This window comes from Lagopus muta, chromosome 8 (genome assembly GCF_023343835.1).
Source record: "Lagopus muta isolate bLagMut1 chromosome 8, bLagMut1 primary, whole genome shotgun sequence".
NCBI lineage: Eukaryota > Metazoa > Chordata > Aves > Galliformes > Phasianidae > Lagopus > Lagopus muta.
In genome coordinates this window covers 34,621,672-34,646,416 of record NC_064440.1, presented here as the reverse complement: position 1 = coordinate 34,646,416, position 24,745 = coordinate 34,621,672, and the positions used below count along the sequence as shown (strand labels likewise).

General features: G+C 42.6%; 1 protein-coding gene across 9 annotated transcripts in view; it reads left to right on the top strand.

Moving 5' to 3' along the window:
• Positions 1-24,745, top strand: part of AGAP1 (ArfGAP with GTPase domain, ankyrin repeat and PH domain 1) — a 286,404-nt gene that overhangs the window by 101,221 nt on the left and 160,438 nt on the right. For 8 of the 9 annotated variants that reach the window (XM_048954191.1, XM_048954192.1, XM_048954186.1 and 5 more), the window contains 2 exons: positions 13,631-13,758; positions 24,309-24,464. In XM_048954191.1, the coding sequence (XP_048810148.1) occupies positions 13,631-13,758; positions 24,309-24,464 (284 nt within the window). The remainder of the gene's footprint in view (positions 1-13,630; positions 13,759-24,308; positions 24,465-24,745) is intronic. The other variant, XM_048954190.1, reaches the window with a different exon arrangement.

The window sequence follows — 24,745 nt, the reverse complement described above, 5'->3', positions numbered from 1 at the left end:
TTCACTCTTAAAACAAAGGAAATGGAGAATTCCAGCTCAGTATTGTGCTTGTAGCTCTTGGTGTTTGCAACTTGAGACTGTTGGATGGGAGAATTAAGCTTTAAAGATGGGTCTGATTAGTATTTGATCTTGCTTCAGATTGCCTCGTTAAGAATTAGGGGTTTTTCCTGCTTATCAAAACAGATTTTATCAATGACATTGGAAATGATTATCTTAATATTTCTTGTCAGCGCAATACAGCAGTGACTGTACTGCCCCAGGATGCCTTTTTAATGACTTTAGCCTTCTTGAATTAGCTTGATGTACCATTAATGCATAAGAATTGCTTTTATTTTTGTTCACGATGTATTCATAATTGCATGGCTTTCCCTGGTTCATGTTCAGCTTTTTTTGACCCATTTAATTATGTGCTATGCAGCTCTCTTATGTTACAGAGGGAAAGGCAAACGTGATTTCAGTTCAATATTGAGTCTGTTACTGAAGCTTAGCAGTTTCCATTTATCCACTTGCGAGTGATGAAAGTGGAAAATAGTTCCTTTTTAGCGTGAAGTTTCAACATGGGGATCTTTGACGTTGCTTTGTCTCACTACTACAACACTGCAAGATGCTGACAATCTGCCAGATAGTCACACTTGCACTATAACTCCCAAATCTCTTAACATGGGGCAGGAGTTGTCATATTGTGCCATTAGTCTGAAGCAGGCCAGTGCTGCTTCAATATTTGGACCATTATTGTGCAGTCTTTTATTACCTATTTTCTCTGCGTATTAAGCTACTATTTAAATGGTATGTCTGCTTATGAACATGATCAGGTATTTCATTCCCAAGTCCTGTGCTTGGGATATTCTGCAACCAACTAGTGCTGGCACTGTTTTGTGGAACAGCTGTGCCTGGAAGGTGTACCTTGAAGTAGAAATTCTCCATTACAGGATGGAAGATGACAAATTAATCCTTGCAGGCCTGGGTTGCGGGGAACGGCTGTCGCTTGTGATCAGTATTAACAAGTCGGTTTTTATGGATGTATTTTCATTAAGAAACATTAATCAGTCTAATGGGAGGTAAGTAAAGCCTGAGTGCTATGAGGCTGACAGATTTTTAGGCAGAGCAGTATTCACTCGTACACTGGATACGGCCCTGGGGGTGCTTCAGTTCTGAAGTCAGAGGCTGAAGCTGCGTGCACCCAAAGTGCTGTGCAGAGCTTGGGAGCAGGTCCTCTGGCTTCTGTAATTACTCTGATTTCAGGAACATCCAGCTGTGACCTTTCTGCAGAGTGCTTATGGCTGCAGCTCGGCATCAGAAGTGACAGGCGGCCCTGATGACTCATTAGTTGGACTTGTCAAAGATGGACTGGATCAGCCTAGTAAAACTTGGAGGCTTTTTCTTGCTTTCACGTGTGCTCACTGCTTGCAGAACAGCAGAAATCTTGTTGTGCCCTCAGCCTTGTTTCTGCTATGGCTGAGCGATGTTTGTAGGCTCACTCTTAAATCTGAACATCAGTGAAATTTCAACTCTCGCTGTTCAAAGTCTCCAAACTTCAGTTATTCTTTATTCCTTATTTTAGCCTTTATTCCTTATTTAGGCCTTGCGTGCATCCTGATTTAAAAATGCCAGCAGCACTTCATGGTTCTGTGATTTTGGGGGATTCTTTTATCCTTTCACAGAAATGGGACTTCAATGGTGCAACTGTAATTTGTATTGCTAATAAAATTCCAGAGAAGGTTAGTTCTCAGCTGCAGTGTGTTATATATAACCATTAGGTTATATGGAGTAAAAAGCAACCTCTGAAAAACTTCTCGTGTGTTTAATCTTATTGGGCACATATATATGGCTTTTTTTTCTTTGTAACTCAAATATATGCAGCAAGGCTACTTGAAGCCTTGGATGCTGTGGTGATGCAGAGTTATGATGTTCTGCAGTGGGTAGAATAGATGGACTTAGTTCACCACAAGATCTTCTCTAAATGGAAACAATGTTGGTATATTTCATTAAAGTATGAGAGCACAAGGTTTCTATTAGTGAAGATGGAGGATTGGTCCAGTAGTTTTATATATTTTAATGCAAATATGAGAAGAAGTTCTGGGGCAGGAAGCATGATGGTTGTTTGGTGGTCAATTGCCTTTTATTGGCAATAGACCCGAGGGTGAGAGGCATAAACAGTGTGTTTTATAGGTTCATGTAAATTTTATTTGAGATATAAAATGGTACAAGCAGGTTCGTGTAACGTCTGCAAACAGATCAGGGCTGTTTTCCATTAACACGAGAAAATGACATGAATGCAAATTCTGAAAGGAGGAGAAAGTTTGAAAATTCCTGTTGGGCTACAGCTAAGCGTTTCAATCTTTGCTGTTTTGTTCCTGGATCTGTTCTGTCTCATTTGCTTATCCCTGCACAAATTGGGACTTTTGTTCTTGTCCCTCCATGTTAATTTGTCCTCCAGCACATGTTTAAAAACTACTCTGTGTGTGTGTATGTCAGCAATGTCTGTGTCTGATGGGTGGATGGTTGCACTGGGTGATCCTGTGGGTCTTTTCCAGCCTCAGTGCTTCCGTGATTCTGATTCTGTGATTCTGAATTCCAGCTGATGTCAGTTAAGCGTGCTGATGTGGGTTAATCTGCAGGAGTGCCACTGTTCAGAGGTAGGGATTGCATTCTATGGGCACATCTGAAGAAATGACAGCATCTTCTGCTCTCAGTTTTTGTTGACTATCACTTCTAATCTGATAGTGATCAACGGCTTCTTTTCCTTAGATTCGTACTGACAAATTTTGAGGCAGTGTATTAACACCTTTTCTGCCATCTGACACCTGGTATTCTGTACAGCTTGACTCTGTATGTTGTCCCTTGGTCATTAGTTTTAACTTTGGTGGATTGAGCTGTAAATTTAGCTGGTACAAAATGACTCTGATGCACTGCAGCCACAGGATACCCAGAAAAGCCATCGGTGCCCAGGGCAGAACTGTCAGCTTTGTGAGCAAAGGCAGCACCACGCCTGGGCAGGCTGCTGGGATCTCCCAAAGAATCGCTGTGGTTCTGATGTATTCATCGTTTCTAGCATGTAGCATGCTGAAGCTCTTTCATCTCAAGTTGCAAAACCACAAAAATCTGTCAAAATGCCAATACTGCGTTAATATGGCTCTTAGTTTCTATAGCTTTTGTCTATCCCTGCCTGTATATTTATCTCACTTAGTAGCACTTACTGTAGCAATAGTACTTTTTTTTTCTCTTGTCAGAGCAATCAAACACTTCAAACTTGTGTAATCAACATCCCTTTGTAATGTTTTCTGTTGTGTAGTAAACATTTTAAACTTCAAAGTTTGTTATTAGCATTGCTTGTTCTTCAAAGGGGATTTCTGAAATGCATTGCAAATCATTCCCTTTCAACTAATCCGTATGCATATGCAAATCCTATTGAAACTCTGCTTCTCTGGGCTGAGCACATGTGTAGTCAGAATTTAAAAGCCTGAATGAATACATGGGGGTGGTGTGTGTATGTAGTGAGGCACAATGGTTGTGGCATCAGCCTTTCTGAACTCCTGCCTATGCCAGAGATCACCAGCACTGCTGCCAGATTGTAAAGCCGCGTGGTTTTTTCTTGTTGTACTGAAAGAGAATTCTCAAGACTGCTTGCCTCTAAATTCAGTCTTGAAATTAGTGTTTGATTGGATGGGATGGCTTGCAGTGGCACTCTGTGGTGTTGCAGGAGGGGACGTGGATTAGTGGTGGGATTTTGGTTGTAGGTGGACAGTTGGTTGGACTGGGTGATCTTGGAGGTCATTTCTAGCTTTGGTGATTCTATGATTCTGTGGCAGTGCAGTACTAAAACGATGCTCCACACGAGTGCTGTTTGCTTATCATACAGACTCACAGAATGGCCTGGGTTGAAAAGAAGCACAATGCTCATCCACTTCCAACCCCCTGCTGTGTGCAGGGTTGCCAGCCACCAGACCAGGCTGCCCATAGCCTCATCCAGCCTGGCCTTGAATGCCTGCAGGGATGGGGCATCCACAGCCTCCTTGGGCTTATATCAATCTCTTTTGTGTCTTTTCCTTACACCAACAGCATTTTGCTAATAAACACGTAAATGTGTTCTTTTCAGTGTCAGTGCAGCAGACGTTGAGGTATCTGGGCACACAGCGTGCTGCTCTGTTCAGTACCTTCTGGGCTGTGCCCTCTGGATAGGTTGAAAATGGTTTTCATTGCTACTAAAGCCATTCTGAACGTAGAGCTTCAAAGCCCCTTGCCTATCTGCAGTTATTGAATGTTATTGGCAGATGCTGAGAAATTTTTTCCGTAGAAGATTGGATTTGGGGCATAAAACTTTTTAATATTAGTGAAGGCACAGATCATTACTGGCTTCAAGTTTGTGTATGCAAGCTCCAGGAGTTGGGAGCATGCAGGTGATGCCTCTGTTGGTGATACTTCTGTATTGAAAAGATAATTATAACTGAGGAGTAAATCAGCTTCAGTTTAGCATAGGTACAATTGACTTGCTGCCATCATTTATGTCTCTTCTGATGGCTGGTACGGTTGCTTGTGTCTTAGGCTTCATAATTTACAGTCTCACAGAAATGTATGTTTATGTTTAAGCTGAGCAATAGCGCAACTAATGAGAAATAGAGGAAATTTACAGCACTTAGTGACTGATTGGATAAGTATCTAGACATTAATTGAAACCTGAGGACTCCCAGCTGTCTTTCAATTAAAAATAAATAAATAAAAAGATAGCATTTTGGACAAAGAAAACTCTTTGCTACATGGTATTTTGTAAGCACTCTTGGTGTTTATGAAAAATGTGGTTGTAATGGAGAGGTGGAAGGCTGGAAGTCTTTTCTTAATCTCTATTGAGGATGCTGTTGAGTCAGTCATATCTAGAGAGATGGCATAGTGTGCTTCTGTGCTGTCACTTTGTAAATGTACCCTTCTTGCCCAAGCTTGGTCTTGTGAAAATGTCTAAATTTTCCCATTATGTGCTTAGAAAGTAATAAAACCAGAGCCATTAGCCTTCACTCGTCAGATCTGTATCAAGAGAAATATTCTTCGGCGCAATAAATCTGATCGAGTGTTCGACGTTTATATCATTTGAATTCATTCTCTGGAAATGGGCCTTTGAGGGTAAATTGCGTTAAGTAGGGCAGTTTAAATTTTTAATACAACCTTATTGTAACAGTTAGCAAATGATTAAGGTGCCAAGGGGTGCGGGGGGCAAAGTGCAAAGGCATGTTTTGTGAGATCCGTGCTGCACGATGCCTGTGCTCTGGACTGCTGACTTTGACAGCTGAATGTGCATAACAGCCACAAAGCAAAGCCGTTAGCCTTTGGGATGGAGCATATGGCTTTATATCTCATTTTGGATTGTGGCATTGATTCTGGAAAGGTGTTGCTTCATCTGAGACTTTAGCAGCCATCTTAGTAACGATATATTTAACTGAGAAAGCAACAAATGTAAGGCAAAAGGTCGTATTTGTGTTTGCCTTAATAAATCTTCAAGCCATATGCTTCTGCTTGCAACACAGTTTGTGTAGTGAGTAAAACTTAAGTTTGTTTTTTAATTTCCTTAGATGCCAGATGCTTTCCAGATTGTCTAGCAGATTTATTGGCGTATTTGCTTACCTAATCCTGAGAGACAGAGATTTGCATCAAAGTTAGGAATGAGAGAGATGCGGTGTAAATCATAGTTACCTATGTAAATAAAAAATGTATGCATTGGTATTGATTAGAGATATTAAATGCTGAGCCTCATTTCTGTGACTGTTTTTAGTCCTGATAAAACAAGAGCGGTTCCTCTGAGAGCCAAAGTGAAAACGTGATTTCAGTGAAAGTATCACAAAAATATCAAAGGTAGCATTAAATTGCAATTTTATTTTAATGGGAATTTGATTTAAAATATTGCATAAAAATTAGCACTAAGCTTGCTCATTATAGTGGAGCTTAATTATAACTGAAGCAGTGTTTCATAGTTGAGAATTCATGTGGTTGTATGTATGCATCCTGTTCACTTGCATGATGAAATAGCCCTGTAGTTCTTGAAAACTCTTTGAATCTCCAGTTACAAGATCAATTTAATAGAGTGAGAGAGTTGTGTTTGTGTGTAATAAGTTACGACTTCAAGATCTCTTGAGGAGTTCTTTCCTATGAGAGTGGTGAGGTGCTGGAACAGCCATCCAGAGAGGCTATGGATGCCCCGTCCATCCCTGGAGGTGTTCAAGGCCAGGTTGGATGGGGCCCTGGGCAGCCTGGCCTGCTATGAAATGTGGAGGTTGGTGGCCGCACGTATGGCAGGGGGTTGGAGCTTCATGATCCTTAAGGTCCCTTCCAACCCAGGCCATCCTGTGAGCCAGTGTAATGTATGCAGTGAAACTTTCAACTTTGTGCTGTTTCCCTATGTTTGTGTCATTTCTAAAGAGCCTTGCTCAGTTCCTCCTGGTTTTCTAGCTTCTAGCTCCTTATTGCATGATTTCTTATGGTTGGGGTGTGAAGGATGAGTTTAGGCTGCATGTAGAGCTCTGTAGGGCGCTGAGGCACTGGCTTTTGGGCTATTCCAGCAGTTGGAGTTACTGTGACCGAAGTTTCTTGGTAAATGCAGACCACAGTGCTTTATCTCATGGCTTTGGTATTAGACAGGTGAGTGCACCCACATCTCTGTGATGTGGGTGGCCAGACACGCTCAGTCATATTTGAAAAGTCATAGCAGTTAGGTGAAATACCTGGTGACTGGAAAAAAAGGCCGTGTTACATGTGTTGTTGAGATAGAAAGGATGTCCCAGGGAAATACTGACCTGCCAGCTTCACCTCAGGGCCAGGGAAGATCACAGAATCTCACAGAATCACAGAATTGTAGGGGTTGGAAGGGACCTCCTGAGATCATCGAGTCCAACCCCCCTGCCAAAGCAGGTTCCCTACACCAGGTAGCACAGGTAGGCATCCAGGCAGGTCTTGAACATCTCCAGAGAAGGAGACTCCACCACCTCCCTGGGCAGCCTGTTCCAGTGCTCCGTCACCCTCACTGTAAAGAAGTTCTTGCACACATTTGTGCAGAACTTCCTATGCTGCAGTTTCCAGCCGTTTCCCCTTGTCCTGTCTCCACTCACCACTGAAAAGAGTCCAGCCTCGCCATTCTGCCCCCCACACCTTAGATATTTATAGACCTGGATCAGGTCCCCTCTCAGTCTCCTTTTCTCAAGGCTGAACAGACCCAGTTCACTCAGCCTTTCCTCATAGGGGAGATGCTCCAGGCCCTTCACCATCTTCGTGGCCCTCCGCTGGACTCTTTCCATCAGGGAGTGATCCTTCTGGAAGTTATGCTAAGGCACATGGAGGAGAGGGAGATGATGTGGGATAACCAGCATGGCTTTACCAAGGGCATGACCGGCCTGACCTAACTAATGGCCTTCTGTGATGGCGTAACTGCATTAGAGGACAAGGGAAGACCACTGAGGCCATCTGCCTGGACTTCAGTAAGGCCTTTGACATGGTCCCCTACAACATCCTTCTCTCCATTGGGAAGATGTGGATTTGGTGGACTGTTCAATGGGCAAGGAACTGGTTGTGAGATTGTACCTAGAAAGAGGTGATCAGTGACTCCATGTCTGGATGGAGATCAGTGACAAGTGGTGTCCCCTAGAAGTCGGTGCTCTTTAGTGTCTTTATCAGTGACTTTGGCAGTGGGATCGAGCGCGCCCTCAGCAAACCCAAGTTGAGGGGTGAGGTGGGCATGCCTGGGATGGGATGTCATCCAGAGAGACCTGGACAGGCTGAGCAGTGGGCCCAGGAGTGGCTCTGAGGTTCAGCAAATCCAAATGGAAGTTCTTGCACCTGGGTTGTTCGCTTTTATTCAGTAAATAACTTGCATAATTGTTACGTTAAATCCCAATACAAGAACAGCCCCGACAGCTTTAAAAGTGGATGCTTACATTAATGCTTCCCATTGAAAAGCATTTGTGGTTAGTGCTTGCTCCTACAGCTATTACTGCTGTCCTGTTATTGTGGAATAAATTTATTTTTATTGAAGGCAGTTATTACAGGCATGAAATATTAAGTTAAAATACAGCACTCTGAGTAGGTATGCTGCTAGGTGCCTTAACTTCCCACAGCATGCAGATGGGCAGCACAGCATTCAGCAGGGCAGAAGCAGATCATTTTTTTCATCTGATGAAACGTGAAGTTGTTGATGTATCAGCTACAGCAGTGTGTTGGGCTTACGTGGCAAGGTTTTGGTAGCAGGATGAAGCCAATGAGATGAGACTACCGATGGTTAGTGGGTAACGTGAACGGAGCAGAGACTGTCTGTCAAGGCATTGTGGTGATCCATGAATGTATGCGTGCAGGGGAGGGATTGCATTAAGATGGAGGAAATCTTTGTGTAAACTTGGTTTTTCCCAGTATTTAAAAAAAAAAAAAAAAAAAAAGCATTGGTGATTTTTGTCTCTTCTATTGTTTTCCAGTCATCCATGAGCTGAAAGCTGGTTTTTCTGTAAGTGGAACAAAATTTAGTGCACGTCATTTGCACTGTTCAGGTCTGAACTGAATCCAGTGTTTTCTCTTACTCAGATGCAGTGAAAAATAAATAGTTCTTGGATGTGATTTTATGGGAAACCAATTTTTATTTAAATTAGCGGTAATTCGAGAAGGCTGTTTTCATCTCCTTTAAAGCCGTGCTGCTCTCTTAGCAGTAATAAATGAGAAGTATCACCAAATTTCAGAGGGATTGTATGGCCTTCCATTATTTGGAGTGCTCCTCAGTGAAAAGCAGCGTAAAAGGCGCAGCGGTAACCCTATTCATCGCCTTCGGGGAAGGAGAGCAGTGATGAAGCTGTTGGTCACTCTGGACGTTTTCCAGGACATGCCTGAAAAACAGGGAGAGCATTTCTCAGGCGAGGTGAGATTTCCCTAAATGAAGCCGTTGTGCAGTGCTGGGTACCTTTGGATTTGGGGTTTGGGAAGGTGGATCCAGATGAGGCCGCCTTACCTTGCGCCTCAAACTGCTTGGAAGGAGTGGTTTCCCCTCAGGCCTCTGACTTTCTTGTCGGAGTATAGACTTGAATGAAGCTGCGCTAATGAGATTTTAGAGACCCAGCTGCCCCTGCCAAAGCAGCCTGATGCTTCTGCACCAGAAGTTGACATATGAACAGCCCTTTGAACCGCTGAAAGACAACTCTGTCAGATCAGTTACTCTGGCAACAGCGTTTCTAATGGTGATTAGCTCTGAAATTGCACACAATGAGGAGTTGGTTCATTAGGGAGGCCTTGTTCTTGGTTTCAGGGAGAGGGTTGACCTGATATCCCCACCTCGAGCGCGTTCAGACTTGGGGAAAGGCAGCCCATTTCCTCCGAGCTGCTGAGAGGGGAACAGGAAAGCTTTGTTTGTCATCTGTGGAAATCGGCACAGGTTTTCACTGCCAACAGTTAACTGAATGGGTCTGTGAAGGAGCTGTGGTGGTTTGCATACAGATCTGATGAGCCATGGGAAGCACTGCAAGGGCAAGCAAGCGCTGCAAGGCCACTTACAGGCTGCTAGACCACCAAGCCTTCCTGCTTTGCTTTGCTTGGTTTTACTTTGCTTCCAATCCAGAGGGAATCAAGTTAGTGGGACCACATGCAAACAGCAGTTTGCTTAACGAAAAGTCATATTATGATGAAAGTGGCAGAGGGTGGGAGATTGGTTTTGTTGTGGTGAGCTGGGTCAGGCGGGGAAGAAGAGACGTTCAAGTGAAGAGCTTCCTATCCCAACGTGCACATTTTATTCGTCCTCCAGAAGAGGAATTTCACAGGCTTTTGATTAATGAGACCTGAAAGCAAAACGTATTTTCTCGTTATTGTAGTTTGTGAAATTAAATTTGCACGTACAGCAAAGAGACATCAGTCTTCCCCAAAGACCAAATATTTGCTAAACGTAAATATGCCTGGTTTATAACTCTGAATATTCTTGGCATATTTGCATTTATTTTCAGAGAGTTCCTAACTTTGGAAATAAGTCGTATTTGCTTTTTAACTTTCTGTAGATGGCTTATAGTAAAAACCTCTGTTAGTTTGAGTGTGAAAGCAGAGAGAACGTAGTTTGTGTTCTTTTCCAGAATAGCTAAAATATCTGTCTCTTGCTTGATTATTTCTGATACTTGCCACGCAGATTAAGTTGGCATTCATTTGTTCTAGAAGCATACCTCAGCAAATATATTTATACTAAATTCAGAAGCACGGAATAATGGTTCAGATGAGATGACACCCCGTATCTGCAGGCCTAAAGTATTTCTGCTTTCCTTTCTTTGTTCACTTTATAGAACAGCACTTACTTTGCTTGCATAGCTTTCTCTGGAGTGATGTTTCAATTTCAAACATGCATTAATCTAAAGCTTTTGACTCTAAGCAGTCTTAAATTGGCCAATGAAATACACTGGCTAGCTTTTATTACCAGAAATACAGAAGGATTTGCATGCACCACAGCTTACAAGAGGCATACCTGAACTTACTGATGTGTGTTTGTCACAGAGGTCCCACGCAGCCGCTCGCTTGTCTGAACTGTTCTGTTGTTGCTGCTGCAGTTGGGAAAACAGTATTCATGCTGATCTAGGAAGACTGTGACAGAGATGCTCGTAACTCCAGAGTGAACCTGGATGTGCTGTTTAAGGATTTTTCCTAACGCAGAGTGGTTAACGAGTTGTTGCTTTGAGACATGACAGAGGTGTAATAACAGAAACAGGCTTGGGGGCTGAATGAGAAGTATAGCTGGTCTCTGGTGTTCTTACAATTACGGTGTATTTTTCTTTTGCTACACAACCATTTAACTGTGTATTTTTCCTCCCTAACTACTGCGTCTGAAGATCTCAGCAGCAGGAGTTAGCAGGTCCGTGGGGTTTTTACTGTCAGCCATTTTAAGTTTTGTGTATTTCGGGGCTTTTTTCTCTGGAATAGAAGGTGTAGAAAATGTGATTTTGCAGCAGCACTGCTGAGGAGAGATATGCTGAACCCCTTTTATTGACTTCTGATAGGCAAGATTTAGGTTTCATCTCTTCTCTCAAGGTAGCTTTAGAAAGAGCACAGTGGGTCTTTTGACAGTCCGGCGATTGCCCTGCAGATGATCAGTCACATCTTTCATATGTCGCAAACTTTGAAGGGTCACCGTACTCCTTTAGGCACTTCAGAAGCTCGAATCCCCTTAATATCCAAGGGCAAGTAGCCCCGAGCACTTGAATATTGAATGCAGTCTAATTATGGAGTGAGAGCTCCATGACTGCAATGAAAGAAGCAAAAACTGCTTGGTGTCTGAAAGGAGAGCAGGTCGCCTAATGAAGGAGGGGGAGAGGCAGGAAGGATCGTGCTCTGGTGGGGCTCGTTGCCGAAATGGAGGAGGAATTGGGAAGGTTTGGCAGCTCAGATGGGGAGTTCCATTAGGGGGTATGTCATCTTTCTGACTGAGGGAAAGGCTGTGAAATTTGAGGATAGGAATGGTCTCTTTTCAAGTTTGAAACCCAATTTTAAGAAGGTAACGTTAGATCTGCTGTGATTTTTTTACCATTTTTGCAGTTGGCAGGATCATTTACCCTTGGTGCTGCTCTGTTATCTTTGGAGTAGGATTTCCAGCTACCTTGTGGCTCACCCTTCACATTCCTAGCTATGTAGGTATTTATATGGATTTATGTGGACATTTTGCTTTATCACAAATCTTGGCTTGGCTGTTGAGCTTGTCCTTTGTGGTTGTATCCACAACACTTGCAGTTTGAGCACTGCGGCTGAACATCCTGTCCTCCTCTTGTTCTCATCTCCAAGAAGCAGGAACACCCCTTGGCAGTCAAAGTCTGTGCATTTCTGTGCAAATGGCACTGAAGTGGGCTAATAAAACCATGCCTGCTTTAGTAGTGCTTCAGCTAGTATTCAAGTAATCCATTTGAGTAGCTAAGTTCAGACTGCCTTGGGAATGCTTTTTTTTTTTTAGTGAATTCCTGGAGAGATGTTTGGGCAGGACTGCATGATGTTAGTTAACGTAATGTAGGCTACAAATGCCTACATTCAGACTCAAGGAAAGAAATAAGTGCTTTCCCCTACTAATTACCCCTCCTCCCCCCCTCCTGGAGAGTGGAAGATTTTGCTGAGAAGGTAGTGTGGTTTTAATTCAGTTTTGGTCTTAATTTGGGTCTTTACAACGTGATGAAGACAAATCCGTTCACGTATGTTAAAGTCTGACCTTAGGTTTGCTCTCTACGTTCACTAATGTGGCTTAAAATATTTTAATATATGGCTTTCTAGAGTCCAGATCGATAAACCAATGGTTCTGAAATGACAGAGTGCTACGATATTCCTCTGTAATTTAAACATGATTAGCTGATGAAGGTTATGATCAATATGGCAGGGGAAAATAAATTAATTGATATCATCCTTTCAGGATGATAAGGGGCCTATTGGAGGTGGAATGTAAGTAATGAAGCTGCTGCTTCTTATATACAAGCCATTTTTTATACAATATATTCTCACTAAATCATGGTCGTGCCATCATTCATTTACATGAAGAACATAAGCCATGGACCACTTTGTTATTAAAAATGCATTTGAGGAGAAACTGTATGCTTACTCTGCTAAACAGTACCTGCCTGTTTTGCACTGCATCGAGGCATTTACATCATTATCTTCTGATGTTCTCTGAATAATACAGATTGAATGCTGTTAGTTTAATCACAGCAAGTTTCTGTGCGACTTCTTAAGTAGGTGCCAGTCATCATTGCAGTTCTGACTGGTTTGGCAGAGACAAAGCAAGTGGCTGTGGCCTCCATTGCAGAGTGTCAGGGCAGTTTCTTGATTTTTGGAGTAAGAAATAAGTATTGATGTGATCCAGCATGAGTTTGTATGCTCAGTGGAGTTTGAAAGCTGGGGTCTGCATTAATTTGTGTATTTGGTTTAAAGTTAAGCTGTGCCTAGTATAAATTGAAATTTCAGTAGACTCCAGCATACTTGACGTTCTGTAGTATCTGAAATGGTGTGACTTTTTAAAATGGAAAAGTTGCAGGAGATGTGTGGATGCTGCTGTGTTTCAGATGGGCTCTGTTTCCTTTTATATATACACATATAAAATATTTATGTATATATGTATTTTTAACCAGTCTGTTAACTTGTAGGTGGAGATATTAATGACAATAATTACATGAACTAGAAATCACAGTATAGCTTCTTTTTGCAAATGGAGAGGCTGCTCTGAAAGTAGTGCCTCCTATTTTATTACCTTGGCCCATGATGTCAGAGGCAGATGTTGGTGATACGACTGCAGAGGTTGAACTTCCCTGCCAATATTCTGTTACTTTTTGTTGCTGTGCATCTGATTATTTTGGGTGAATTCCTGGGAGTATTTTTTAACTTGCACACCAGAATTATCTCCTTCTGTTTCAATCTTACTGGTTTAGGTGTACTTATCTGATGGGCTGGGACAATTTCATCCACGTGGAGAACAGAGCTCTTGGCTCCCGTGAAGCATCCGTCATCCTCATTGGATGCACTGTGCTCAGTTCTTGAAGCAGCCTTCAACAATGGGAAAAATTATGCTGTGCCCTCTTTTGTATTTTGTATATTCTGCATATTTTTGACTTGCCATATTTACAGTGTTGCCTGTAGCTTATCTGCCCGTATGTTTTGTTTCTGTTTTGTTTTTCAGTTGCTCAGAAGATTGTTGCAACGAGGAAGAAACAGCAGCTCTCAATCGGACCCTGCAAATCCCTACCAAACTCTCCAAGTCACTCATCTGTGTGTTCTGCCCAGGTTTCTGCTGTACATATCAGCCAGGTACAGCCTAAAATCAGTGCTTGCCTTAAAAATGAGCTAATAGGTTGCTTTTCATCTCGTGTGTGTAATGTTCACCGCTCATTTTCCTGCTTGATGTAGGTAGCTGGCACTTCTTGAGAGGTATCAGTGATCTGTAGTTTAAAGCAGTGTTTTTAATTGTCTTTACTTTGTTTCACGTAACTGTGCTGGTGACTTACTTTGGCTTTAAACCACTTTTCATGGTACTGATTATGCCCAGCAGCCTGCTGCTCTGAGCAGACCAGTTGTCACAGTAGCAGGATTTGCTGTATGGCTTTTTAAAATCACCTCACAGTGTTTGTGGTTAATGGTCTCATTCAGTAGTATGAGCAGTAGTACCTGGTGTATCTGAGTGCTTGGCACTAGAATTTTACTATGGTTACCACTGCGTGCAGTTGTAATTGCCTGTCTCTGCTGATGCTCAATTGAAATGATTCCACCTAATGGCCTGGCAGTGTATATCACTAATGAGATGATAGATAGAGGAAAGCGAAACAGAAAGCTGCCTTTATTTATGGCAGGAAAACACGCTGGCCTTGAAGCCAAAGTGCTGTGCTTTTGGGAACAGTTGGCTAATACTAAAATTTTTCAACATGCACAATTTTTACCCACGTGCATTAATACTGACTTCTGTATTTCTGCTGTGACATCTTCCCTCATTGTCTTTTTCTACTGACAACTGATAATCTGTGTATATTCACAGGGTGGATAAATACAAGCTCCAGTGTTTGCATACAAGGCTTCTGCAGACAGAAGAACTGTTTCCCACTGTGCTCTTTCACTCTTGATAGTTAGATTTATAGGCCATCTTACTGGCCCCTCTGGTATATGACCAGAACTGTGCCCTGCTGTCCTGACTTTCACTGGAGCAGTTGGAAATGTCTGATACCCACCATCTCTCCTGGCAGATTTTTAAGTCTTAAATGCCACTAATGTCTTCTGGTGTTACGTAGCAGTCCTGAGCAACCCATTTCACATTTTGTTCTATCAACCCTTCTGCTTTTTAGCAAAACCAGCATAGTAAGAATTACGCTCTCTTTGTGAGAGAGAATTTTTTTCTCTCACTTGCCATGTCAGTGTCTTTTAGAAGCGCTCTTTTAAAATTTGGACCACTGGATGAAGGTTCTGGTTCTCCTGGTCTCCTTTTGTACCCCAATGGAAGCCTCCACCATCGAGTTAACTCTGCAGGTGTGGATGCCAGTTTAACTACAGAGTTCTTTGCATTGCCGTGTTCAACCCAAGTACCAGCCTCACATTGTGACTCTTCTGAAGAGCTGTTCATGGTGAAATATGTTCCTCATATGGAAGAACTTCTTCAGTTTCTTGATGTATATGACATTCAGCCACTTTCTGACCATTTCTGTCATTTCCCTTAGCACTTTGAGTAGCCCACTGTGTAAAATGCTTTTCTCCCGATCCAGTTCTTCCAGACAGTTCTATAAGCTGATACTTTTAGACCAAGATGAATTATGCTGTATAGAACTTCAGTACTGAGACCCATCCTGTTTTGTGGTTGAAGAGGAAAGTTGCTGTGATGGAAGTGTGTTACAACGTGTTTGAATGGCATAGTTTCCAGTTGTGATCTTATTCTTGTATCTGATCAGGACCTCTTTTCCTCTGCTGGCTGTCGTATAGTTTTCCAAGACATCCTACAGAGGATAGGTGATGATACTTTTTACAGCCCAATTTTAGCCAAATACATCCCTGTTCTGCATTTTCTTAAAACAGTTGTGATTAATCTTCTTGTTGATAAAGCCTGTTTGGTTAAGAACATGAAATATCTCTGTTCTTAACAGTTTCCCACTCAAGAACAGTTTGGACAGTGGCAGCAAATACCAAATTCTAGACAAGTATTTCACCTACTTCTTGCCAGGAATAAGAACTGTTTGGGAAAATCAAGGTAACTTATGTGATAAGGATCCCTGAAATCTATTCCTATGATCTTGAAATAATGTTCTTTACCACATTTGTTGGCTGACATAATTAACAGAAGTAATAGCAGCTCTGCCCAAAGATGCCTGTCTTCTGAGGCTATGTTTGGATCATAAACCTGCTTCACATCTTACTGTCTTGATGCAGCACTTATTGGCAGTAGGACCTTGGTTAGAGTGAGTCCTTATCCTAGACTTAAAAGAATATTACAGGTGCAGTTCCAAGTTCCAGGTGGTTTTGAGGAGAATTTACCATCTCTGATCCTCACAAGAGGATTGACTCGTGTTCTTTAGAACATCTCTTTGGACGTGATGATGTTTCACTGAGGTTTCCCAGAAATGCTGTCTTTAGAAGGCACTGTCACCTGCATTCTCCACAGGAGTTAAGATCTTCACAAGTAGTGGTTACAGATCACTGCAGATAAGATGATTTTCCTTCTATGGTTAGATTACTCTGGCAATCCAACTTTGTCAAACTCTGTGATGATTCTGTGTTCAAGAGCTTGACCTTCAGAGAAAGAGTACAGTATCACCATACCCAGGCTAGCCTTTGGGGTGAATTCTAAAGCTTAATTCATGCAAGGACTTCTACACAGAGTAGTTTCTGTTTTCAAAGTGTGGAAAGCTTGTGTGTTTGGATGTGTATCTACACTTATGTTAGTAGTCCTAGTTGGTGAGCATCTAGGTCACATTTCTGGCCAGAAAATACTCTTAGGTATGCCTATGCTTGAGTGCATATGTATTTCCAGACTGCTGTCTCAGGGAATGTGAGCTGCTTCCTATCCCAGTGACAGAACTCTGCTTCTATGTGCAGTAGGTACTGCTTTTGTTTTTCTCTAGGTTTTTTTTTTTTATATTGTGAAGGTGAGGGTTTCACCTGCAAGCCTTTGATAGCCAGGGTCAGTAACCTTAGGTGCAAGCAATTCACATCCATTCATGGGCTTTCAGGGCAGTACAGAATTCATGCATAGTATTTTTTTCTCAAATTCAAGGATATCATTCATGATTTTTCACATTCTGGTCTTTCTGAACACTTCAAGAACTAGATTGAGTTGTAAGGCAAGGAAGAGCTGCTATTTGTTGAAGACATTTAGTCTTCGATGTATTCTACCAAGGATCAAGGTATATCAGAAACTGTCATGTGAAGTGACCCCATACCTGATAACCCATCGAGTGGTTACCCAAAGATGTGTCTGTACCTTTTGCATAGTTTGTTGATAAAACATGTGAAAATCCTTTTGTTTTATCAAACCTTTTGTCAAAAGGTTTGATACCTTTCTGTATTTTATGGACTTTGCCTGTTTAAGCTCTCTGGGAGAGAACTGAAATGACAACATCCTTGCCGTGTGTGCCAGCACTTTTCCACACATGCCTGTAGTACATGACTGAGAGGGGGCCTTAAATGCCACACTCTCCATGCTCTGAATTTAAGAATATTGCCTGAGAATTGAGTGCTGTCTTGTAGCCCCCCCCCAGCATCATTATTCATGCAGAGTATTCATGCACGCTGCTTACTGGTCAGCAGTGTGGCATTCCCAGGAGATCAGCATTGCATCTCTGAAAGGTATGGGGTCTGTATACATACATACTGCTGAACTGCAGCTCAGGCACGGCTAGCATTTGAGCTTGCTGCCTGCTGCAATCTCATAAAGATGCATTACTTATGGCTTACATCAGGCTTCCGAAAAGTTTTTTACAGCAACGGTCTAAATACATAAATTAAACTGTTGCAAGAAAAGTGCAGTCTGCTTAATCGTCCATTATTTTACTGTTTGTGAGACCTGATAGTGGTAAGTAGTAACTAACAGGGCACCATTATCTTATTTAGAGTGGGGATCACTTGGGAGAAGTGTTGTGTTATAATTTGCACAATCAAATAGAGAAGTGCAAATTGCATTTAGTGCCACTGCAGCATTCATCAGAATGTTTTGTCTGTGCAAGAGTAATTTTAAATAATCTCTAATATTCATTTAAAATAAATGTAAGTGCATGTATTCCCCTTTATTCACATGCACAGAGCACATGTGCAGGGAAATGTGTTCTGCAGGACTGGGATGTCACATTTCAGTTCATCTGTTGGGGCACTTTTTCTTCCTTTCTTTGTCCTTGCGAGACCGTATTCATATTCCTATTAGTCTTTGTAAAGTCTGCTTTTCTCTTTTCCTTTCTGAGGTCAGTTTAAATTTCAGGCTCTGACTTGATCTTCTTTTAGTTCATGAAACAGTGCAGTATTGAAGCCTGTTGTCACGTGCTGTTAATTGAAAGTCATTGGTAGTTTCACTGATAACTTTTTTTGGATGTGCCAGCTTACTTTAGCCAAGCTGTCTTAAGTTCTCTTGGTACTCAGTCTTGAGCTCTATCAGTCTGATAGGTCTGACAGGAGAAATCTAATCTTTCCTCTGCCTTTTCATTACAAGAACAGGCAAACGCTCCTTGGATTAACAAGTCCTAATATGTCCCAAAGGATAAGGTTGAACTGTACTGATCTCCTGTATTTGGTCTTAGTGCAGAGCGTGAGACGTACTGAAATCTCAGCACTTATCTGTGTGTAGGTTTGAAATCCAGTGTGAAATTTGTATTCCGTGGCAACACAATCAAAGCTTTCTGGCTTTTGCTGAGGCAAGGACTAAACAGTTTCATCATCAATCCATCTTTGGATGTGTCCCTGCGTTTGACCAAAATCCCTTGAATAAATTGGACTCCTACCTATAATGTTGTCAGATAAAAGACAGAGCTAATGGGGCTTTCAAGAGCAGCACTGTACACAAGTGTGCGGAGAAAAAATGTCCTGACTAGGGAATTTCCTGTATTTCTGCAGAAATGCATTTTTCCTTCCTCTTCCCCAAGAACAGAAGGCGCAGAAACCAAATGTGTTCTGTCATAGAGCATGGGATCTCTGCTTCTGATCAAGGTTTGCTTTATTCCAACTGCTTCTAGGCTCCCTGAAGCTCTGGCAATCTCATCTGTTTTAGATGTAGAACCTGCTGCCTTCATGTTCTCCTCAAGCAGTTGAGATGATTTTTCTTGGTGGGTGTCCCGTTATATCTGGAGAGCAGAAAAACATTGATTGCATTCCTTTTGGGTAATCTGATAAGACAAAAAAGTTCAACTTTATTCTTCCTTTGCTGTCATTCATTGGTTTTGCCTGATGTTTTTACTGTATGCTTTCTGAATTTCTTGGCACTGCTAGATTTATGCAAGTTATAAGGTGAATATTTTGCAGCCTTTGTGTAGCTGGCTGCTTAGGAACATGTCCCAAAGATAAGTCCAACCTTCTGCTAATGCAAGTCTGGTGTGCAAGGTGAACTCACTGGTTTATTTACTGGTGAGGCTGAGATAAGTAAAAGCTAACATACATTCATGAAAGTGTGCCATTTGGATTGGTTTGATCCCTTCTCAGCACAGAACTGTGGGCAGTGTTCTATTTTATTTTATTTTTTTTAAAAGGTGTCACCAGGAATCTCATTACAGGTTTTTAAAGTCTAGCAGTCGCTATTGGCAGTGTTTACCTGTGAGGTAGCTCAACTGACAGAATTGGGCACATGGATACCAGAGTGAGATTCATCCGAGTTGCTTTTGTCTTGTAACGGTGTAGTGACAAATATCTGCTCAGTTTGTGCTCGTTGCCTTGACCTTGAGGTTCTTACAGCATGGTTCCACGTGCTGATAAAGATTTATATGTGTCTAGGTGCTAGAGGTATTCTGTAAATGGAGTATTGGCCATTCATGCAAGATGCATTCTAGAAATAACACATCCATGAAATGAAAGACTTCTAGGCTTTTCTGCAACAACATGTACAGGCTCATTGGACACCATCAAGCTCTGTGTTTCCCTAGCAGGAAAAAAAGATCGTGTTGCATTATGTGCATCCAAAAGCCTGGCACATCTGAGAGTGAATGTGCTGCCTTGCTACAGGCAGAAAAGTAAAGCCATCAGCCAAGATAGCTGAAAGGGGAAGATAAATGTTTCTGCTGAGGCTGATAGTTTTCCCACCTAGGTCCATCTGGTTGACCAAGACCAAGTTAAAGCCGCCATGCAGAGCAGTGGCCCTTGTGCTGATTTCTCAGGTATCTTCGTGTCTTGAGAGCAGCTTAGTCAGAAAAACTCCATTGCAAAGGTAATGTTAAGGTGTGTAACGTCCCCATGGGCTTTAGAGTACTTACTGGGTTGGTTCTGACTGCCACAAATTTGGCCAGTGTGTCTGCAGTTAGCAGATGGGTTTATATTTGATGCGCGTTGGGTTTCGTGTGTCATAAGCGAGACTGTTCTTCAGATTCACTGACTTGATTTTTATGGCTTTGGATGCTAAATTCTGTGAGTTATATTTATTTGCCATGTGTCCTAAATTCAGTGCTCGACTCCAGTGAAAACATGGTGCATTTTGAACCAGCATCAGAATCTTATTCAGACTGTTGGCAGCCAAGTGGAGGTAGGTGTGCATGAAGGGAAGCGTTGCCAGCAGGGCTTTATGGAAGAAGCCTGTGTAGGATTACTGTGTCTGGGTGAACTAGAATGCCCAAAGTATGTTATCACTGAGCATTTATTCCTAGAAAGCAAATCACCTCAAAATCCATGAGACTGTACATCCATGCAGTAAGTATAAAATGATCCTGTAGGATGAGAAAATAGTAAAAAGGTAGCATTCTACAGAATCCTTACTGTGCTTAGGATAGAAATCTTTGCTGTGGCATTTGATTCCTGTGACAAGGTCCTGCTGAGGAGGAGAAGTGGGAGAGCTGAGCTGCCCATGGATGTGAAGCTGCCATGCCCAGCTGGGGCATCTGGGGAATTGGAGATGAGGATGGTGACTGGGAGAGGTAATGGGCAAAACCTGGACTGGATGATGCCAGATGTTGTAGCAGTCGTGGAGAATTTGTGGTGCAGTGAAGGGACAAATGGTGGGGAGTAAGTTATTCTTTGTTGGCATTGAGGTGATGTTGTATGGATCTTTGTGGAGAATTGTCTTTGTTGATGGAAGTAAAGTTTGTGAAGGTTGTGTTGTTAACGTGATGAATGTTTATTTTAATCACGATTATTAAATATGTTTCTCATGGAAGTGAGTGGTGTAAGGTGCTGGGGTCAGATGCTGAAGTTTTGGTGGCTGGAATGGCAGAGCCTAGCACTGCTCCATGTTGGATCAGAAGCAGCTCCAACTGCTCTGGAAGGGACCTGCTGCTGACCAGAGTTGGTCTGTGAGTTATGCTGGGGTGGGCCTCTGTGAGAGCAGGTTTAAAGAAGGGGAAAGTGCTTTGTAACAGCAGCTGGAAGAAAGGAGTGAGAGATGTGAGAGAAGCAGCCCTGCCGCCACCAAGGTGAGTGCAGGAGGTGCTCCAGGCATGCAGCAGCAGCTCCCTGCAGCCCAGGAGAGACCTGTGATGGAGCAGGCTGTCCCCTGCAGCCCATGGGGACCATCTGGAACACGTCTCCCCATGCAGCTGTGGAGGAACCCGCGGTGCAGAACGAGGCCCGTGGCTGCTGCTGCCCTTGGAACTGTGCTGGAGCAGTGCCTGAGGGGTGGCCCTATGGTTTGGAGCAGTGTTGGAGCTGTGCTTGGAGAGCTGCAGCCTCTGCATCCCACACAGGATCAGCTGGGGAAGGACAGCATGCATGGGAGAGGCCCACATGGGGCAGGGGAAGGGAGTGACCACGCAGGAGCAGCAGAGATGGAGCATTGTGAGCTGCCCACAGCCCCATTCTCCCTTGCTGCTTAGGGGGAGAAGGCAGGAGAGAGTGAGTGGAGGAAGGTGGTGTTGTTTGCTTCAGTCTGTTAGCAGGGGGCAGTGCATTAAGTTCATCTCCTTGTACCAAGTCTGTTTTGCCCATGACAGCAATTGGTGAGGGATCTCCCTGTCCTTAGATCAACCAGTGAGCCTTGTTCACTGTATTTTCTCTCCCTCTTCTTTTGAGGACAAGGAGTAAGAGCAGTGTAGTGTTGATGAGCTGCTTTGTTAAATTACCACAGTTACCTTGTTTTAGCACAAAAAGGCACAAATGCATCATTGTCAAGATTTACAGTATTATGAAGCATGTATAGCATACATAGCTACATCCTTTTGTTTCCAAGAACTTGTGGTTCACATCCTGTCATCTCTGTAGAATATTTTAGTCCTTCCTTTGTACTGTTGAATGTTCTTTCTCATACAGAAAGAACAGGCTTATTAATTCTTCAGGCACGATCGTTCTTCTTTTCTTCCACCATCTTCATCACTTGTTCTCATCTTTTTTTCCCTCCTGTGTTGAGCCTTTCAGCTGCATGGTTCTAATCTTAGATGTGTTCTGCACCTTCAGTTCCTGTTATTCATTACTTGCTTAAATTTCCTTCTTTTTCCTCCTCAGTTTGGCAAAAAGGGCCAAACAGCAGGTCCTTACCACTGTGGTCCAAAAGCCATTCCTTCAGACCAGTTACTTGTTTCAGCATCTTTGGTCTTCTTTTCTAATCTCTAAGCCATTTCATAGCTGCTGAGTTTTCAGATGTTCTCCTCCTAAACCTTCCTTTGTCTGCCACAGCCCTTCCTGTGATTCTTTGGAGGAGTGATCTCTGATGTTTGCAGGTTTGTTGTGTGTTTTCCTGCAGGTTATTTACTGCTCTGCCCATTTGACCTTTTACTTGTCAGCAAGACACCATACAGAAAGGAGAGAGAGGAAAGTGAATGTGGGGTAGATTGAGGCCAGTTCTTCACAGGTAGTTCTTCTCGTTCATTATCGCTTGCTGATAGGACTAAAGTGATCAGGACTAAAAATGATAATTCCAGCTCTTACTCTAGTATTGGCTTTGTTTTAGTCACTTGGGCCACTTCCAAATTCTGCTTGCTACTTTCTCTCTACCTGAAAACACTGTAGGAAAACCTCAGTCAGATCCTCTGTCAGTTCCAGTACCCCCATACCTCTGGCTTCCTGGCAGCAGCCCTTCTCTAACTCAGAAGGAAGGGCAGATAACATCTCATATCCTTTTCTTAAAGGGAAAACGGGACACTTTTCTCCATCAGAAAGTTTGTTTCATGAGTTGTAATTCCTAACCTGTAGGACAGAGTATGAGGAATGTTGGCATGTATTGACTTTTGGAAGTGATACTCCTGGATTTGTGGCTGTGTTGATCGACCCTTTAGTGCAAGCAGGAGCTTTGGACTCATGCCTCTTTGTTTTAACCTTTCTCTTCTTGAATTTTGAAAGAAAAGAAAGGAATTAAACACCGAAGAAAAACTTGAAATTTCTGAAAGAAATGTTCAGTGGATGATGCAAAGAATTGTCTCCTGCTTGGTTCTCCTTCAGGGGTTTTCCCTTCCACCTGAGATCCTGATCCTTGCTCTGACCTCTGAGGGTTGTGTTATGGAAGTGCTTGTATTGCTGTGCCTTCCAAGCAGGTTATGGCAGCTCCCTGTGTCCCCAGCAAAGGGCAGTGCTGACCAGCAAACACTGGACTGCCTTCTTTACCTCTGAAGCAACCTGGTGAATTCCTAGCATTAGCAATTAAAATGAATTGCTTCATGTGAAGTGCTGTGGGAAAATCCTTCTTAGGCATCCCATAAGTATCCTATTTTACCTTCTCTCCTTGCTTCTTATAGGAAACTCAATTGCTTCAAAGATATCTTTTCACCTTCTGATGAGCATTGCAGATCATTTCCCCTCTCATAAGTTACCTTAGAGTTGTTACCTTGGACTTCTGCTTCTCTTCCATTGAGCTTTTCTCCAAAAGCCTCTGGAATTCTCCATCCTTGCCTCAGTCCCCACTCACCATACATAGCATGCATGTCCCCAGAGGATGCACGTGTACCTCACACACAAAAAAACCAAACCTGTAAATTATCTCTGCATCCTTCTTAATGATGTTTTTAATGCTTGTTTGTTATGTCTAATGAAAAATCAAAACATTAATCACATTTTGGTACTTTTCCAGTCTGTTTTCCTTGCCTTTCCGCTATTAGTCACTTGTGGCATCAGTTCATTAATAGCTCTGTGGACTCACTGAGTGACTGAATTTCTTAGGAGTCTATGATGTAACTTTACGTTTGGGCTGCTTTGATTAAATTGGAATGTCTTTTAAGCTCTGTATCCCTGTGCCAATGGTTTTCATGGCTTCAGCAAATGTCTTAACAGCTACCTATTACTACAGGAGCCATTTTACAGCCTTGGTGGATTGTTTTTTCATTTCCTTGATTAGCTCTCAGTGGGCTGATGATTCTAGGCTAGGATTAAGTCCAGCTATGCAGTTCTGTTGCTCTAGATATTTTTTTCTAGGTTTGGAGGCAGAATTGAAGTAGAAAAGTAAAACATACAGCCTTTCCCCAGTGTTTTGCTTGCTCTTACGCTAATACAACAAATGAAATTGTTTATATCCATCTAGGGGTATATTGTGTAGAATGCCAACGTGCCTGAAATATTCGGGTTTAAAAAATAAATAAATAAATAAATGGAGGCACAGACAAAATGTTTAAAGCCTTGCCATGGAAATGCATGGAAAAGTGGCAGTAGGGGCAGGCCTGCTGTGTTTCTGAGCTTAGGCTGCTGTTCTCAGGTGCCAGGACTAAATAAGATGCAGCTGAGGATTGCAATTTCTTGAAAGCAGTGTTACCGCTGTTTAAAACTGACTTTAATCCTTGCAGACCAGTAATGGAGGAGGGAGTTTAAGTGATTATTCCTCCTCTGTCCCATCAACTCCAAGCACCAGCCAGAAGGAGCTACGGATTGATGTTCCTCCCACTGCCAACACACCAACTCCTGTCCGTAAACAGTCCAAGCGCCGATCCAACCTCTTCACGGTGAGTGAGCCAAGGAAGAGACTGTTGCTGTGTTTCTAGTCGTGCTCTGTGACCATGGCCTGAGCTTCAACCCGCTTGACGTGAGCTGGTCTAATCCAGACAGGAGTGGTGAGGTGGATCTTGAAAACAAAAGCACTTTAGAATGACAGCAGGGCTGTTCTCTTTGAGGATGTAAAGCAGTGAAGTCACTATGCTGGGAAATCCAGCGGATGAATTCTGGAGCCTTAGTGTGACTTTGATTATAAGATCTGCCCAGGTTCCCTAGGTTCCCACCTTCAGTG